This window comes from Xyrauchen texanus, chromosome 34 (assembly GCF_025860055.1).
Source record: "Xyrauchen texanus isolate HMW12.3.18 chromosome 34, RBS_HiC_50CHRs, whole genome shotgun sequence".
In the NCBI taxonomy this organism is placed as follows: domain Eukaryota; kingdom Metazoa; phylum Chordata; class Actinopteri; order Cypriniformes; family Catostomidae; genus Xyrauchen; species Xyrauchen texanus.
The window spans coordinates 6,338,620-6,357,622 of record NC_068309.1 but is presented as its reverse complement, the minus strand read 5'-3'; the positions used below and the strand labels follow the sequence as shown (position 1 = coordinate 6,357,622).

Below are 19,003 nucleotides of genomic sequence, written 5' to 3'. Positions count from 1 at the left end.
CAATAATCCATCATTAAAGGAATATTCCGGGTTCAATGTTAAGCCCAATCTACAGCATTTATGGCATATAAATGTGACTGACCCCTTCTTTTCTTAAAAAAAAGAAGTAAAAATTGAGGTTAGATTAAGTCACTTACAATGGAAGTGAATGGGGCACATTTTTGGAGGGTTTAAATGCAGAAATGTGAAGATTATAATTTTATAAAGGCACTTAAATTAATTGTTCTGATCATTTTGTTTTTATTTTTCTGTTAGTCATTTTAGAGTTTACAGTGTTACATCATACTGGCAACGAAGTTGGAAAATTTGATATAACTACTGTATATAAGTGCTTTCATCACATTAAAATCATGTTTACATAAACATTGTTCAAGTCTTGTGACTATACTTTTGAAAAAGTGAGTATTTTAACATTTACAGATTGGCTGTCTCTTGAGTTTAACATATGTGGAACCCAAAATATACTTAGTTTTAACTATTTTAAAACATTTTATTGCTATATTAATTATGCAGGCAGCTTTTATGACCTCATATTAATTGAGAGGCTAGATCAAACATTTGTGCTGGTAAAAAGTCATTTGTCACACTGCAGGACCATTTAAAATAAATTATTAAAATCGAAAAGGTGTTTTAAAACGGTGAAAAACCTCTAAGATATGGAGACAAATTATAGTGCGGGACCCAAGATATACATTTACACTTATACATTCCTATAAAGGTGTTTCTTTAACTTCATGCACTTTCACAGGGGTTGATATGTATTAAAACAACATTTAAACTTTATTATTTTCATATACTGTATTACGGTCAAAGTAAAACTGAATTGGAAACTTTGTACCAGGACTTTTATGTTGCAGTCTTGTCCCAGACCCAGACTTTCAATATTAAACTATGAAAATCCATTAAAACTATAAACATTTTTAAAATATGATAATCTAAACAAAGAGTGAAATAAAACGTTTTTTAATAATATTTATTGTGTGAAAAGTATTTTAAAAAATGTACAACTGTCCCATAGATGTGGCATCAGTTCCACCAAACCATTTTCATTGGACGCAATTTCTAATCAAGCTGAAATTGTGCCAAGTTACGCAAAAAGTGTGAAAATATTGGAGTGGTGGTGGCGTAGTGGTCTAAGCACAGTACTGTTAATCAGAAGGTTGCTGGTTCAATCCCCTTAGCAACCACCATTGTGTCCTTGAGCAAGGTACTTAACTCCAGGTTGCTCTGGGGGGATTGTCCCTGTAATAAGTGCACTGTAAGTCGCTTTGGATAAAAGCGTCTGCAAAATGCATAAAAAAAAAAATATATATATATATATATATATTATTTAATTGTGTGTATTTATTATACATAAAATGTTAGCAATGAAATTATCATTAGCCATTATATAATGTACATAAAAAACATGTTAAAAATGTCATTTCCATCACACAATTCTATTAAACACAATATATAATTTGAGATGTGCTGGAAATGACAGAATAAAGTGATAAAAATGACATAAATCTCCTGTGATGCATGTACATTTACTGTTGAACTTGATTAGCAGACACATTATTTTAAATAATAATGAGGGTGTGAAAAATGCATTAACAAGACTTGACTTCCAAGTACTCCACAGTGTTAAAAGTGCCCAAAGTTGAACACCCACAAACATTTAAACCAAAGGTCTTAATGGTGACTTAAACAAAAGTCCATAGATATAAACTCCTCAAATACACAACCAGTAACAGACAATAGGACAATAGTACTTTGTTTGCTGAAGGTGAGACTGTAATTGGAATCATTACCCAACATCAGTTTTATGTAACATTACAATGAAAGAACCTTCTTGTAGATTTGAGTGAGTAGCCAACCACAGCTCAGGAAGTGATAGTATATTTCCTGGAGAACAGAAATAGATAGTTGCAGGATAGCCTTTGCAAAAGGCGACTGAACCAGAACTGATTATGTGAGTTATATGTGAAGCACATTCACAGGGAAGTCATATAATGCAAAGCAAAGTCATGCGGAAGAAATGACAGAGGAAACATTTTACTTTTTCAGTCTGTCAGCGTTTCTTGTACCTGCAATGTTGTAATAAGTAGCACCACACCTTTAAAGGGTGTATGCACATACATGTTCTATATGGGAAGAGCTTACTCTCAAATGAAACTGGACAAAACAATAGACTCGACTCGACTGGGAAAACAGGTCCAAAAATACCAAGTTGTCTTGTAAAGACTGACTGATTAGGAAACTGCATCAGAACCTAAAAGTGCATTTGTGTCTATATCAGGGAATGTCATTTATGTGTTGGAACGCATTTGTGCCAATGTGCATGTTTCTTTAAATTTTGCCTCAGGTCAAGGAAAAAACAGGCAAGGACAAGACAGAACCTGTCAGTTCATTCATTGATTACAGAAATGTTTTCCACTTTCTTTTTAACATTTATTTGTCAAACATCTTAAAGGGATAGTTCACCCAAAAAGGAAAAGTCCATTCAATCCAATATGTCAACAGGGTCCAGATATTTGAAGCTCAAATAGCACATAAAGGCAGCATAAAAGTAATTCATAAGACTCCAGTTGTTAAATCCATGTCTTCAGAAGTGATATGATAGGTGTGGGCGAGAAACAAATCAATATTTAAGTCATTTTTTCATTATGAGGGCAAGTTTTGACCCCACATTTTGAATTAATTTTCAATTTCAATAGAATTCAAGTGATGTGTGGCCATGTGTGTGTGTGTGTGTGTGTGTGTGTGTGTGTGTGTGTATAAATGACCCCTTTTTTACAATTCCTAGTTTGGAATACAGAAGTAAACTATAGCAAGTTAAACTTCTGAAGCAGCAAATGGGAGACCTCAGCAAATATCATTTTTGTCTATCACAATTGCCAAATCTACTGTCACTCCCTCTGCAGCTGTATTAGAAACCCCATCACAACAGCGCTGGCTAGTTTTTTATTTTTATTATTAATCCCAGGACAATACAACACAAAGAATAATGTTATAACGGCTTGACAAAGCCAACATTCTGTTATTCTACAGACATGGTTTAAGGTTTTTCTCAATGCAGGCCTGGGTAGCTCAGTGAGTATTGATGCTGACTACGACCCCTGGTGTCACGAGTTTGAATCCAGGGTGCGCTGAGTGACTCCAGCCAGGTCTCCTAAGCAACCAAATTGGCCCGGTTGCTAGGAAGTGTACAGACACATGAGGCAACCTCCTTGTGGTCGCGATTAGTTGTTCTCGCTCTCAATGGGGTGCATAGTAAATTGTGCGTGGATTGAGGAGAGTAGCATGACTCTCCACATGCTGTGAGTCTCCGCGGTGTCATGCACAACGAACTACGTGATAAGATGCACGGATTGATGGTCTCAGTGGTGGTGGCGTAGTGGCTAAATCACAGGGCTGTTAATCAGAAGGTCATTGGTTCGAACCCCACGGCCACCACCATTGTGTCCTTGAGCAAGGCACTTAACTCCAGGTTGTTCCAGGGGGATTGTCCCTGTAATAATTGCACTGTAAGTTGCTTTGGATAAAAGCGTCTGCCAAATGCATAAATGTAAATGTAAATGTAAAGTGGAGGCAACTAACTGAGACTTGTCCTCTGACACCCGGATTGAGTTGAGTAACCGCGCCACCACGAGGACCTACTAAGTAGTGGAATTGGGCATTCCAAATTGGGAGAAAATGGGATAAAAAAAAAAGTTAAAAAATAAATAAATTAGGGCTGTCGATTTAACGTGGGGAAGATTCCTGAGAAATGCAAGCTTGTAGTACCACCTGTTTACTCCAGAGGGCAGTAAGTGAAATTTCAGCTGTATGAGCAATGCTCAGTTTATACAGTGTAGAAAACACTTCAGTGGGCAGAACAACACAAACATGTGTTACATTCTTGCGTTCAAAACACTTGAAGGAGCACAAATGCGAACTAAGGGATCTCAAGATGTGTTTAAAGATTGAGTATAAAACTATATTTAACTTGACACAGTGACCTAAACATTTTATGTTCATTACGCAACACACCCGAGACGCGACACAAGCATGTCTGATGCAGGTGTAAATTGACGGGTCCTTAAACAAGCCCTCATAATAAATCTCCAACTGATTGAAAAATTCACTTGTGTACTGGATTGCTGTGAACTGTATGCCAATGATTGTCTTATGATCAATAATATGGTAGTAAACAATACATTGTATTCTAAAGCCGCTTTTTGTATTGTCTTATCAATTAACTCTTCTGCCAAAAGAATGTAATGGATTTTAATTATCTGAATATTTTTTATTTTATATACATATATATATAGCTAGCTAGATAGATACACTGCTAAAAAAAAGTGGAAACGTCATCACAGTCTGTAAACATTCTGTCAAACAGGGCTCATTTGTGAGCTGGAGAACTATCCATTTAATAAAACTTAATTATTTTAGACCAAAATATTACTTTGGCTCTGCTAGATGCAAAATAAATCAGATAATTCTGATTTCAGAGACCATGCACAGCGCATTAGCATCGGCTAGTTTTGAAGATGCTAGTTTGTAAACAGAACACACGAGTTAGCATGATTCCATTAAGAACACACTAAAGCTTCTTTGATACTAAAAAAACTTTTCAACAAACAACGTGTCCCTCTTTCCATGCAATTCAGCATGTTTGGTGCACACTAAGCTAAGCTAAACTAGCCGAAGCTAGGCTATTGTTTTCTGAAACAGACCCTCAGTAGTCTGAAACAGACCCTCAGGAGTAAACAAGGCCACAGTGTACTGAACAGAGTAATAAAGAACATCCCTGTGGCCTAAACTGTACCTGGCTCTGTGCCTCTAAACCTGGACTAACAGTTCACGCCTCTTGCCACAAGTGGCTAAAATTACCCATTACATACAAAATAATAACAAATAAACAAAGCATTATTATAATCACCTGACCACTGATACAAACATGTTATGACTGAGAATACCAGCTAAATCCAGCCACAAATCTAGGCCATACAACGTCAGATATTTGTGCAAGAAATTAATTTAAACAGGGGAACTGAAACAAATGACTAATATGAGAAGTCTGTGCTATTTCACACTGTTTGTTTAATGTCCAAAATTCAACAGAGAGACAGATAGAGTGAGAGAAAGACGTAGAGAGTTTTCACAGAGGATAAGTGCGGATAAAGGTGACTGTCCACTTGTTTAGCTTGATGCTTTGCCTTTTCATGTCACTGATTAGCACAGATTAGCACAAAGAATGACAAAGACCTTTAACTTAGGCCGTAAGGATTCAGTTATCGCTCCATTTCTCGACTGAATAATTCTGTACATTCACCCACTCCTTACTGACATATCATTGAAGAATTTCTTGTGAAAATTGTATTATTTCAAAAGCAACTGGTCCTGATTTTTTTACTTGTCATTATTTACTCACCCACACGTTGTTCCAAACCTGTATTTTTTAAACCTGTAATTTTCCATAAAGGGGTGTGTCACTTACTGAGTGGTTTGAGGATGTTGGAGGCAGAGTCATCTGCATTCTCAGCATCTGATTTGTCGCTCAGATTTTCCGTCACACGTTCTCGCTTCTCTTTGTGACTGGTTCGTCGTCTGTGTTGTCGCCGGCGACGGTAACTCTTAGGCACGTGAACTCCAATGTAGACTGTGTGATGACCTGCACACACACACAAACAATTAAAAAAACATGGTAACAATGTCTAACAAAGTATCAATAATCCATGCATACATATGAGCATATACACACATACAAACATATCACATGTTATAAAGGCAAACCCTTAATTTTGAAAGACCCATGCGTACACATGCATGACCGTTGTATTTTGGCTTCGCTACACGCAATGTATAGTTTAAATTCATTTAAACCGACTATTCTCAGTTCAGAAGACTCTGTGCTGTCAGTACAGGGTTCAAATTTGTCGAATGGAGTCATGTGACAAAACAACATGGTGCCAATCACAGGGTTTGTCTTTGGGAGCAATGCCCACAAAGCTACATCTGGTAATTACGGGCAAGTTTCTTAGGTGCTACTAGTTACAAATCTATAAGAGAAATGGAAAATGCAAACAGCAGTCACGCTCGGGTCTCAGAGGGATAGAATTGATCCCATGTTTGATGATAGCCAAAAAGCTCCCTGAATTTGAAGGACTACTGTTCAGTGACACAAGCATCACAAGTTATAACATGCATTATTATTATTATTGGTGTTTATGAGCTCTCTAGGAGGATTTGACAGGATTATATAACACATAGAGATTCTCTTTCTATGGTATGTGCATGTGTATGTGATAAATAAGACTGAAATGCTTTTTAAATCCAATATCTAAGAATACAGAAAGATATAATATTAGCCTATATATTATTAAATTATTATTATATGAAGGAAACATCTGAAACTTTGATTATAGATAAATGCCAATGTTTTCCTGTAAAACTGATCAGACAGTAAATGGCACAACATCTCCAGGAAGTGGATGCAAATAGCATAGTTGAACACACACACACACACACACACACACACACACACACACACACACACACAAACGCACACACACGCACACACAAACGCACGTTAGTGCGGCTATCTTTATTAGGACTCTCCATAGACATAAAGATTTTTATACTGTGCAAGATCCCCTAACCCTACTCCCTAAACCTAACTCTTACAAAAAAAAAAAAAAAAACATCATTAAACATAGCATAAAACCCTCGTAATTACCAGTTTGAAAGCAAAGCATTCAAAATGCTTTTCAGAAAAGCATTTCCTCCTAAACCACCCAAACCCGCCCACACACACACACACATGCATGCACACACACGCATGCTCACACAACGCGCTCACACACACTCAAGCCCACGCACACACACTCACACAAACGCGCTCACACACACAAACACACACATGCACACACACACACATGCTCTTACACACACGCACGCATGCACACACACACACACACACACACACACGCAAACACAGAGCAATAAAACTATTTGTCATTCAAGAAAATCATCAATCCAGTCATGCGTCCATTACGCATCTTTTTCACAATCCTCCACTTTATTCATGTCAGGCTTGTCTTTAAACAAATACATCCATCAAATCTTATCTGATAAGTGTGTGAGTGGAGGGGTTTGATTGAGACGGTCATATGAAAGTCCAAAGTGTGTGAATCTGTGTGTGTGTGTGTGTGTGTGTGTGTGTGTTCTGCCTTTGAACTTAAGATTTACACATCTAAACCTGTAACACTTTATGAATTCCACAACTGAATGAGGATTCACTAAGAATGAACTACGCCCGCTGATGGTGTTGTTTATTTCAGGGCAGTCTCTCATTATGGAGGCGTCATTATAGCAAAAGAGTCCTTCCGTTCTCACCTCAGTTCGGACGATTCCATCACAATGATATTATCATGTGTGTTTAATCGCAATATTTTATTATACTAATAGATACATTCGTTTAGTTACATTATACTATCAAATCAATATTTTAGATCCCTTAACCCAACCCCACCCTGAAACCCCACCCTGAAGGCTGTGAGGATGCACGCTCAGCGCTGAATTGTCCAAATCAGCCAGGATGGGATATTTACATTTACAAGACACAATGGTGGTGGCTGTGGGGATCAAACCAGCGACCTTCTGATTACAAGTTATGTGCTTTAGCCCACTACGCCACCACCACTCTTATATATAAAGACGAGCCGGCTGCTGTGTGTGTGTCTCTCTGTGTTGTTTAAGTTAAGTTATGTCCTTAAAATTCTGTTGACTGTTCTGCTGGTTACCGGCTCCTCCTTGCCCGTCCTGTGAACCCCGTTACATTGGTGCCGAAACCCGGGATGGAGGAGGTATGCGCTGTTGTGGAGTCCTCGCACAGAAGAAGTCGCTGCCAGCTGCTGGGAGTCGGAGGAACCGCTGCTGTCTGCCAAGAAGGGGAAGAGCCGTTACCGTCCACCATGGGAGGAGTGGTTGTCGTCCGCCAGGGGGCAGAGGTGCTGCTGAAGACCAGTCGACATCGTGTCCGGGGCCGGCGAGCCCATCTCTGTCTCCTCTCCCTGCTTTTTTCTCTCTCTCTCTATTCTATATACCCCCCCGGACCGGGAGACCATTCTGACGTGCCATTCTGGGGTGTTGGTGTAAATCACATCCCAGAGAATTCTCCGGAATGAGTTTGGCGATGGGGGTATGTGGCAAGAAAGGCGGGACTGAGCGGCATCTGGGCAGAGCAAGGCGGGGAAGATAACTGGTGAATGAGTTCCACCTGTGTGCCACACTGGTCTTGCATTCCAGTGAGGGGCGGCGGGAGTATTTAAGGAGAGGAGACAGAGAGACGCCTAAACCTGTATGTTTGTTGTTGTGTTAGTGTCAGTGTGTTATTGTGTGCGACTGAAAAGTGCAACAATAAATATCGACATGCTTTGTCAAGCCGGTTCCCGTCTCCTCCTTGCCATCGTATAAATTGTTACACAACGTTACTCGAACTGTCACATGACAAAAATGGTCAGAGAGGGAATGCATTCTGGCCACTTTATCACTGAAAATCTTGAAGAAAGGCTCGAAGATAACCAACATTTAACGTTGTCGATAGATACAGATGGCCAGCAAATATAAAAATCCATTCATTTCCGAGTATCTGGAGGTTAACACGGTGTCGTGATTATGCCAAAATTCGCTGTATGTTTGGGAATGGGCATTCAATTGCTTTATAATCGAAGAGAAAAGCTTGTTATAAAAGTTGTCGATTGACCCTCCACCATGTCCAACCTATACTTGACCTCATCTCACTAACCATAAGTAATGTTAGTAGCGCTTTCCTACCTTCGCCAGTTGTTGTCTCAAACACGATGTGAGAAACCACTGAATTATTAAACAACACCTGGATTATTTATTGACTAAATCCAAAATAAAATGGCAAAGAAATGTGTGAAATGTGAGAATCAATCATGTTGAATAATTAAGCCTCTTCAATATTTTCTTTCTTTTTCTGTTTGGATGAAAAATAAAGATGCAGATCTAATAAAATTAGATATCTAATAAAATGTGTGTGTGTGTGTGTGTGTGTGTGTGTGTGTGTGTGTGTGTGTGTGTGTATTTGGTGGGGTGAGAGGGGGTGCCAACATTTATGTTGCATACCCCTCAACAAATGTGTAGTTGCGCCCCTGGTAATAGTGCCATGTTTATTGCGCTATAGGCAAATAACATTGATGTTTGTGAATCCGACATATTTTAAAACGAACCTCAGGCCACGCCCACACTAATATATTTATTTTTTGGCTTTAAAACCCATTGATTGCACTACGTTTACACCTCTCATCACCACTGGAACAGTTTTTTTTTTCCTCGACTGAAAACTAGGGATGCACCGATACCACTTTTTCTCTTCTGATCCGATTCGATACCGGAAATCTCAGTATCGGCCGATACAGATACCGATCCCGATCCGATACCAGCGTTTATTTTTGCAGAATCAGTTTAGAATATCATTACGTTATTGTGTGGAACTAATTGGGAATACTCTTTAATATGTAAAGAAACACAAACCTCTAACTACACATTAATCCAATATATAGCTTATTAACAAACACTTTATTATTAACTAGTATACTGTATAATGTAGCAGCACAATTAACAGTAACTCACAGTAAATTACAGTAAAAGAAAACAGTGTTTTATTTTTGCATTTTTATTAAATTTTAACGGATTCAGATCTCTTTTTTGTTCAATTTAGTTGTAAGACATCAGTCCAATTTTCATTCACACAATTATTTTTTGGAACCCATTCAACTTAAATATTATTATAAATTGTAAACAAATACTAATGATGACAACAATAATAATAATATATTGTTATTAATATTATTATAATTGACTTTTAGTATTAGTATTATTGACAACAGTAATATATTTAAATCGTGAACTTTTTAAAGCCTCATGCTTTTATTTTGACATTCTGAACACTTCAGGACGTCCTGTATGTGTCTGTTTGTACGCAAGTTCACAGTAGTTTAATCACTTCTTATTCAAATTCTGGTAAAAACACACCTCCGGTGCCATTCTAAATGCATATTATAAGTGAACCGAACTATTGAGCATCTACACCTGAGATGTTGTTCGTGAGTAGCGCTTAAATATTGCGCACCGCATGAAGGCTAAAAATAGCCGCTGTGTGTGTAAACAGGTCAGCCATTCAATAACGCGCTGGAGCTGCGCGTCCATTTTATATATTTACTTATTAAACACAGACTTTTGTGATTCACAGAGCTATCACACATCTTCAAGTGGCTTTGAATAAAATGCACAAGTCATTTGCAATATGACGCGCTTGTTCAGTGAATGTGTGTAAGCAGATTCTGTGTGTGTATGTGTCTGGATTGGGTTTGTTACATCTGCACCACATATAATCGCCTCTCCTCCTTAAGTAGAAATTACTACCATTCAATCAATACAAAAACAAAACAGCTGGTCATCAGATAGAGAGAGACAGACAGGAAGGAAGAGTGAAAGTGACCGTGAAACCTAATCCACTAAAGAGTCTTAGAATTCCACGAAAGACACTGTGACACTTCAGATCGTATGTCAAACTATATATACTTAAGTGTGCATGTGTGTACCTTCAACCTCCTCTTCACACACGTTTTTGATGTAAGATGCTCCCCTGTCCACCACAGCTTCATCCTCCATTCTGAAAAAAAGACAAAGTACAAAGTTTGAACCAAAATCTACCAAACTTGCTAGTGAACATGTGTGATCTCGCCTGCGTGTATTACGTGATTTGTAGCTGTGTAAGATTTCTCAGAACAGTGTTTCTTCTAAAAAAAAAAAAAAAAAAGCACCTCTTTTTTTGTAAGCTGTCTCTTTTACCTCCTTGTTGTTTATCAGACATACAAAGCTGAACTATTCAGCAACTGGTTTTAAGTCAAGTCATCACATGTTTTATGCTGAGAATCGGATATAAATAAAGCGCTCTTATATGCTTGAATAGAAAGTTGTAGATTCTGATTAGTTCCATCATTTATGCATGGATCCAAATTTGACACAGAGATGACACTAAATTTGCACTTTCGGGATAGTATTTTGTATTTCATATAGGCTATATATAGTATATTGCACAATATATCAGAGAACTTTTCTTATTACTATTAATAATTGGAACTGGTACTAAACAGTAATCCATCTTTTCTGTACATTAAAACCTGATTTAATTTAAAACCATGTGTAAAAATATAATATAGTAATATAATAGGCAAAAATGTCATCTAGATTTCTAGATTTCGGTCAGACATCATTCACTTATCTTAGGTATTATTGAATTGCTTTATATATATGTTGCAAATACGTTTCTGTAATTTCTACTTGAGTTTTTCTCATTAAAACTCATTTTTCTGAATAGGTAATAAAATTCAAAATGAACTTAAAGGAATATTCCTGGTTGAATACAAGTTAAACTCAATCGTCTCAATATTAATTACCACAAAAATGTATTTTGCCCCTCCTTTTCTTTAAAAAAAGCTAATATTTTGGTTCTAGTGAGGCACTTACAATGGAAGTGAATGGGGCAATCCGTAAATGTTAAAATAAGAATAGCCCTGTTTCAAAGGAATAGCTCACAAGATGTAAACAATGTGTGTTAACATGATTTTAGTGTGATAAAATCACTTAAGCTTGTGACCGTGTAAAGTTATAGCTAATTTTACAACTTCATTGCATAATGATGTAACGTAAACAAACCCTACAACCATAAAACGACTGTAAAAATGACGATTTAAACAACTTTACAGCTCAAATAATACATGAGATTTAACAGAAGAATTCATGTAAGTGATTATATAAAATTATATTGTAAGTGCCTCACTGTAACCTTTTGTTTTTAAAGGAAAGGCGGATGAGTCAAATAATTTTTTGGGTAATCAACATTATGACAAATGCTGTCGATTGAGCTGAGCTTGAATTGAACCCAAAATATTCCTTTAATACTGCATGTTGTAACATTGGTATCACTTTTTAACGTAATATTTTAAATACAATTTTGGTGTAAAAAAAATGTAAGGCAGTAATTAAACATAATTTTAATACTTAGAACACATCTTGAGATCCCTTAGTTCGGATTTGCGCTCCATCAAGTGTTTTGAACGCAAGAACGTAACACAAGTTTGTTTTGTGCTGTCTGTTTGTTTTCTTCACTGTATAAACTGTGCGTTGCCACACAGCTGAAGTTCCCGTTACTGCCCTCTGGAGTAAACAGGTGGTACTACAAGCTTGCATTTCTCAGGAATCTTCCATATTACAATCCGGGGGCATTGCGATTAATTGCGTAATTTTTTAAATCAACAGCCCTACTTATAATGTAGTTATAATTATTTATGAGAAGTTGTAACTTGTTATAAGGTCAAGTCAAGTCATTTTTATGTGTATAGCACCTTTCACAACACACATCGTCTCAAAGCAGCTTTACAGAAGATCAGGCATTAACAGACGATAAAACTGTAATATCTATAATGTCTTGAGCATAGACTGTAAAAAAAGATGGACGACGCCCCTTCGCACTTTTCCATTGGTGAGAACTGAAGCCGCCAGTGTCCCGATATGGCGCTGACATCTTGGGACTTGAGTCTGCGCAGTTGCGATTTCGGGACCAGACCTGCGCAGTAGTGAGCAGGAAGTAAAAACGCGAAATCAAGGCCCCGCCCTCACTCTCGCTGAATCAATCGCAAGCACACGCCCCTGCACTTTTGACTTATGACGGTGTGAAATAATTAATTATAGAAATTTAGAAATTAAATTTAAAGCTCCAATCTCCTCAGTCCTCCGAAGATCCCGAAAAAAAGTCAGTTGGTGCTTCAGTGACTACTTCGCTCAGAGAACCTGTCAATCACAGCTGTCAATCATGATGTCACAGCACCGTTTTTACAGCATCAAATAACGAACTAAAAACAAACTTATTTTGAAAAGAAACACTTGAAATTACATCAACGTGATCGAAACTACAGTAAATGACAGAAACTATCTTTGGAAAAAAGATATGTGAAGTGTAATTTAATTGTTTAGTTGGTCTCACGTCCCTTTGAATAACATGGGGAGGCGGGGTTTATGACGTATACTAGGACCAGTCACCAGGGGGGCGATCGAGACGTTTTGGCTTCACTTTTGAGGGCTTGTGCGGCACACTTGGTCTTAAGAGTCATCATTGTGTAATTTGATAAATATGATTGTGAATTGTGTTTAAAAATAAGTAGGGATGCACCGATACCACTTTTTCTCTTCCGATCCGATCTATAAGGTGTCGTTAAGCGCAACGATGGAACGCCATAAATGGATGGACATCACTCGTGAAGCGACACATATCCACCTTGGATGAAGCCGTCGTTAAGTAAGCATAAGGTGTATTATGAGACATTATGAATAACAGTATAATGCATTTGTAATGTCTTTACAATGCCTTATAAATATGGGCTTCATAGAAAGTGTTACCATTATATTTTACATTAATAAAATTATGCCTATTTTCAGGACCATTAAACATATTTAAATTGTTCATGAATTCATGAGAATTAAGCACGTTTTCTAGCCAATTCTCATTACCATATTGCAAAATATTCTTGTTCTTATTACTATAATTACAGAAAAAACTTATTATTTAAATTGTAAAATAGCTATACTTATATATATATATATATATATATTGTACTGCAGATTTAAATAAAAAACATTGCATTATAATTTTTTACAGTACTATGTAGATTAAATAATTATTGCAGTAATGAGAGTCATTACACAATGTCTGTATGCATTACAGTAATGTAATGTACAGTAAAGTTTACATTATACTCTACAATATATGCTAAGAAAATCAAAAATTTCAACATTTAACTTTTCTCTTAAATTGTTATGCTGATAATATAATTTGAAATGAAAAGATTTGCTATTAAATAAGAAAGCTAAATGAGTATTTTCACTAGTAGTCTCAGACTGTATAATCAACTGCTCGTTTAGGAAACACTCGAAAACACGCAAGGATTCGTTTATATTGTTTTATGATATGTAAAATCATAAGTCCAAAGTAAAGGAATGTCATGTTGCTAAAGTACAAAACAAGCAATAAAGGTGTGTAATTGCTAACTCACTGACGTCCCAGTTCCTAGCAGTCCTTGATTGTTTTACTATTCAAAGGTGGGACGGAAAACTCAATCGCAACCCAACAAGTATGGAAAAAGACAGGAAGAATACCGGCATTTTTTGCACTGAACATTTTCTTCTGTCAATATCACATGCGATGTCAGAAACTGTCAGGTTTCATAGAAGTGATCAATCAGGAAACAAGGTGTTGGCCTGACAGCTGCAGACCCTGTAAGACGTGAGTGTTTTCTGGGGTCAAAGGTTATATGGAATCTGACACCTAAGGTGGGGAAGTGGATTTATTGGATACTTGAGAAGTATCATCTCCTTGCTGTTGCACTGATTGTGGGTGGTGAGTGAATAAGACGCAGGTTTTTGCACTGAAATTCCATGTGCAAAAATATATGTAGGAAAAACTGGAAAAAATGCTGTGTATACGAATCCTACAACTGTATGCGCTCAACTTGATCCATATCCAGTGTAACAAATTAACACGAAACAATTTCAATAGTGCTGGATAATAACAAATAACATTTAATTTGGATCACATTAAAGATAGTAAGTAATCCACACACAAATGGCTTATTTGATGCACAAATATTACTGGTCTGATCTGTTACCACACACACAAGGATTGCATTTATAATCAGGGGTGCACATAACTTTATCAGTGAGTTACTCAGGTGAGTACCAGGAGATGGTGTTTGGTACTCACGCCATATGTAGCGTAGTCTTACTAAGTGCAGTCTTCCTCACTGTCCTGCCGCTGTTCTTCATTCAGCTTGTCTCGCCATCTGGCAAGTGGGCGACTGGACATTTCTTCTCGGCTAGCTTGTTTATTAACAATAGCTTGCGCCACATTCGTGTGCTCCTTGCTCTTTTCATGTTTGTCAAATAAAGGATGGTTGAAATTCTTTGAGCCTTTATAAAACGCACCTGTTTTGTCTGCTAGATGTGGATTTGAGCGGCAAATCTTGCACCACATTTCAGTGCGCTCATCGTTAGCTTCAAGCCACTGCACATCTTTGAGACACTTTTCCGAAAAAAGTCTTTTTTTCGGCTCTGGCTCCAGTTGGCGTTTCTTTGTAGGTGGCAAAACGCCAAAGAAGCTGCTTAATGTCTGTTGCTTTTTGGACATCTCTGACAGTATAACTTAGTTGACAAGCAACATGTCACGTGTAAGTTTAGATGAGAAGATCGGTTAAGTATGCAAAGGCGCGGAGTAACTCAAGTCGCATTACGCATTCCTGATTTTTGTCGCGCATGCGTACCTGCGTACCAGTTATGTGCACCCGTGTTTATAATGCCAAAATTGCAAGAGTAAGAACATTTTATATACATTTTTAAATATTACTCAGAAACAAACAGCGAGTAAAAATGTATCCATTAAGTAACTTTTCTTTAATGCAGTTAAACAACATTACATCAAAATGATACAAACGTGTCCTGCTCAAATGCATGTGACATCAAATAAACAAGAATTAATTCAAAAGTAATCCAAAAGCAATCGGATTAGATTACCTTAAAAATTTAATCCAATAGATTACGTTGCATACTACAATTTAAGTAATGTAATTTGTAATCAGTACCAGATTACAATTCAGATGTAATCTACTCTGATGAGACTGCCAAAGGTTCATACAGCTGTACACAGAATTGGATAAAAACATCATCATAACTGGAATCCGCTCTCTTTTAATCACACTTTTAATAAGAAGTATACTGCACAGTTTTGGAGTGAGCTAGTATTCAATTCCAAAGGTCATAGTGCATTTAGCTTTTGGGCTAATATTAGGGAGTGACTATCAGCTAGCTAGCAGTAAACATGAACTCGCACTTATTAGGAAGAACTCTACACTCTTCCCAGCAGCCATTGATTGTCCATATCAGTTCTTAGCAGTTAGTTTAGCCGGTGTGTTAAGCTAGCAATTAGTGCAACGTCTGTTGGAGGCATTTGGAGTAGCAGATGGTGTAGCTGTCATAGCGAATGGTGTAGATTTGTTTAAATCCTGAGCAGCTAGAGCCACTTAATCATTCCAACTGATAGGACTAACAGTGGAGCTGGAACACAGACAGTAATAAAAGACAGAATGGAAGAATAAAACCAAATTCCTGAGCAGCACCTGAGACTTTGAAACATGGACTTTGTCTTTCTGCAGCCAGACCTGAACAATATCATCAAAACTAAGAGCAATATCATTTTTAATAAGTCAAACAAGGGTGGATTGGTACATTGTTGACATTGTAACACTGATCTTATTAATAAGTTATTGATGTGCTGAAGTAAACGTGAAATCAAAATTGACCCCATGTACTTTCTTAATACACGTTTCATGACATTTCAAAGGAAGAAAAAATGCTCGTCTTCGTAATCCACGGTTGCCAACTTTTCACCAATCGACTGCTGGGGCGTTTGAGCATTTTGAGCACTCACGGACCCCCCTTAAGCTTTTTGCAGATTAAATCAATTAGGTATAGCTGCAGGCCGGAGATCTCCAAATGGGTTCGGAATCTCCAAAAGAGGGTGGGGTTACACCAGAAGGGGGCAGGGTTTCTCCAAAAGGGGCCATCACTTGCATGCACGGTTAGAGTTAGGGAAAGTGTTAGGGGCGGTTTGGAGCTTCTACCCCTTTTTGGAGATCTACCTGAAGCTATGTCCTACTTGATTCAATACAGGACACGAAGCCTTCAATATAGAATACATTTCGCCATCCGACAGGCAAAGGGGAGGGGGCTTGAGCATTTTTCCACCTAAACACAGGCAAAACAAAGTCATCCAATTCTGACATTTTATTAAGCTCTGTGTGAGGTTGTTTGAAAAGTGCCAGTGCAATAAGCAAAACATGACATTCTCTTCAAGCGCTTTCATGTGGAGTTAAAAGCGGCAAGTCATGTTAATTCAGCTTCACGATTTCTACACAAAGTTAATAGCCACTATTAATATTGTGGAGGATGAGGGATTCAGAGATGTAATGCCCATTGCAATGAAAATGCAAATTACAATGACTAGAAATTTTAATTAGTCAACCTCCCACTTAGACTTTAGGAAACGTTTAATGTTACTTTAATTGGTGCTATTTTAGTGCATTTCTATCTTTATACTGTGGAACGCTTTGTTTGTAAAATGTTAATAAGACATTATTGCTACATAAAGTTTACTTTTATTTTTGAAGAGGGAACTAAATGCATTTTGACTGGAAAATAAGTATTTAAGAGTCTTTTTTAGCACTTTCTAAACCATAATATTTTAATCGACTGACAGCACTTATCAAAATATACTAACCTACTATGCCCTCTAAAACAACTTTCCTTTTCTGTTGACATCAACAAAACCTCTTATTTTTCAACCTCTCCCCTCTTGGTACTGAACATTCACAACTAAACTGGACTACTGTAACGCTCTCATTGCAGGCCTCTCTGCATGTGCAATTAGGCCTCTATAAATGATCCAGAATGCAGCAGCACGTCTATTCTTCAATGAACCAAAGAGAGCACATGTTACACCACTCCTTGTCTCTCTTGACTGGCTGCTGGTTGATGCACGTATCAAATTCAAGGCTCTGATGCTGGCATACAGAACAGTCACTGGGTCTGCTCCAGTGTACCTAAAATCCACTGCCGTAGAATTGGGAGAGACAGGGGGGTGCACCCCCCCTCCCCCAATACCCCATCATCATGTATCTGTCCTTGTTTATATATTTTTATCAACGCTGAAAATAGTTTTGTATGAGATACCTTGCAATTGCGTGGCTGTGAGTCTGTCATATTGAGACAAAAAACTGAAGTACCCCTTCCGAGGTATGAGTTGGTATCGCCCAACTAGACGCCGGTGTCACGTGGTCCCTGTTACTTTTCTCAGTGCTGGCCAGAACGCATGAACTCACAGTCACTTAATATTACTGGATGAGGATTTTTAAAAATGCTTTTGTGAGGTGGACTTTCATTCACAGGTATGTATCCTTGCAATTGTCAGTTTTTATTATAAAATAAATAACCAGGGTCTCCAAATGGATATAAAGCATTCTCAGATTTCAATGCGGATGAATGGAGGATTCGGTTTTCAAGCGTCAAGTGCCCCCTGCATTTTTCAGATGTGAATTGTAATTTTCTGAAACATTAATGCCACTGCTACAGTGTATAAATATTTAAGAGTATGCATTGAATTAGGGATGATGGGATTATACAGTTTTACTATTAACTCATCCTGATTAAACCATAATAATTTAGAATCCACGGTTAAAAACCATGAAATGCTTTATTTACACATGGTAAAAATATCATATATAATGTATAAATATATAATATAAAAGAGTTTTTTTGTAAGATTTTGTAAGCCAAAACTGGAAAACTCTGTGTGGGTACTGGAGCTGTTGCTATGGTTACGGACAGTGGAGCTTGGTGCTTTAATGGCCAGGTGTCGCGAACTGAACGTGAACTTTCAATTCAAGAGACACTGAAACTTAAACATACAACTTCCAAAATATAACAGGATTCGATCTACCAGATTTATATCCATCAAAAAAATTACTTAAATGGCTTGTTTGGCAGCATTTAAATGACTGACTGAAGACAACGGATGTAAAACACTCAACAAATGGGACAGGGTGCTTCACTAGTCATCCAACAACAAACTAGTAAGTTTATATTTTTAGCTGTGGTGATTTTAAAGTGATGAATTAAAGATTTTTACTTTTTGTAATGTTTAAGCGTGCTGACGGTGTGTGGTGCATTTGCGTGCTATGAGCAAGTCAACTTTGAAAAGTTGCGAGGGGAACATTGCTTCTGTACAAATTCAATGCATTCAACAATAAATGTCAATTATAGTCATGATCGGACCTTAAATTGCCTTCTGTAAGCAATGTTTCTGTTATTATGCATAGCCCAAAGGTTTATTTGTGAGGTG

The 19,003-nt window shown here is 37.4% G+C and overlaps 1 protein-coding gene across 4 annotated transcripts in view; it reads right to left on the bottom strand.

The window, feature by feature from the left end:
• Positions 1-19,003, bottom strand: part of LOC127627620 (electrogenic sodium bicarbonate cotransporter 1-like) — an 81,676-nt gene that overhangs the window by 48,551 nt on the left and 14,122 nt on the right. For all 4 annotated transcript variants that reach the window (XM_052104076.1, XM_052104077.1, XM_052104078.1 and 1 more), the window contains exons 2-3: positions 10,599-10,669; positions 5,468-5,641 (exon numbers count right to left, since the gene is read on the bottom strand). In XM_052104076.1, the coding sequence (XP_051960036.1) occupies positions 5,468-5,641; positions 10,599-10,669 (245 nt within the window). The remainder of the gene's footprint in view (positions 1-5,467; positions 5,642-10,598; positions 10,670-19,003) is intronic.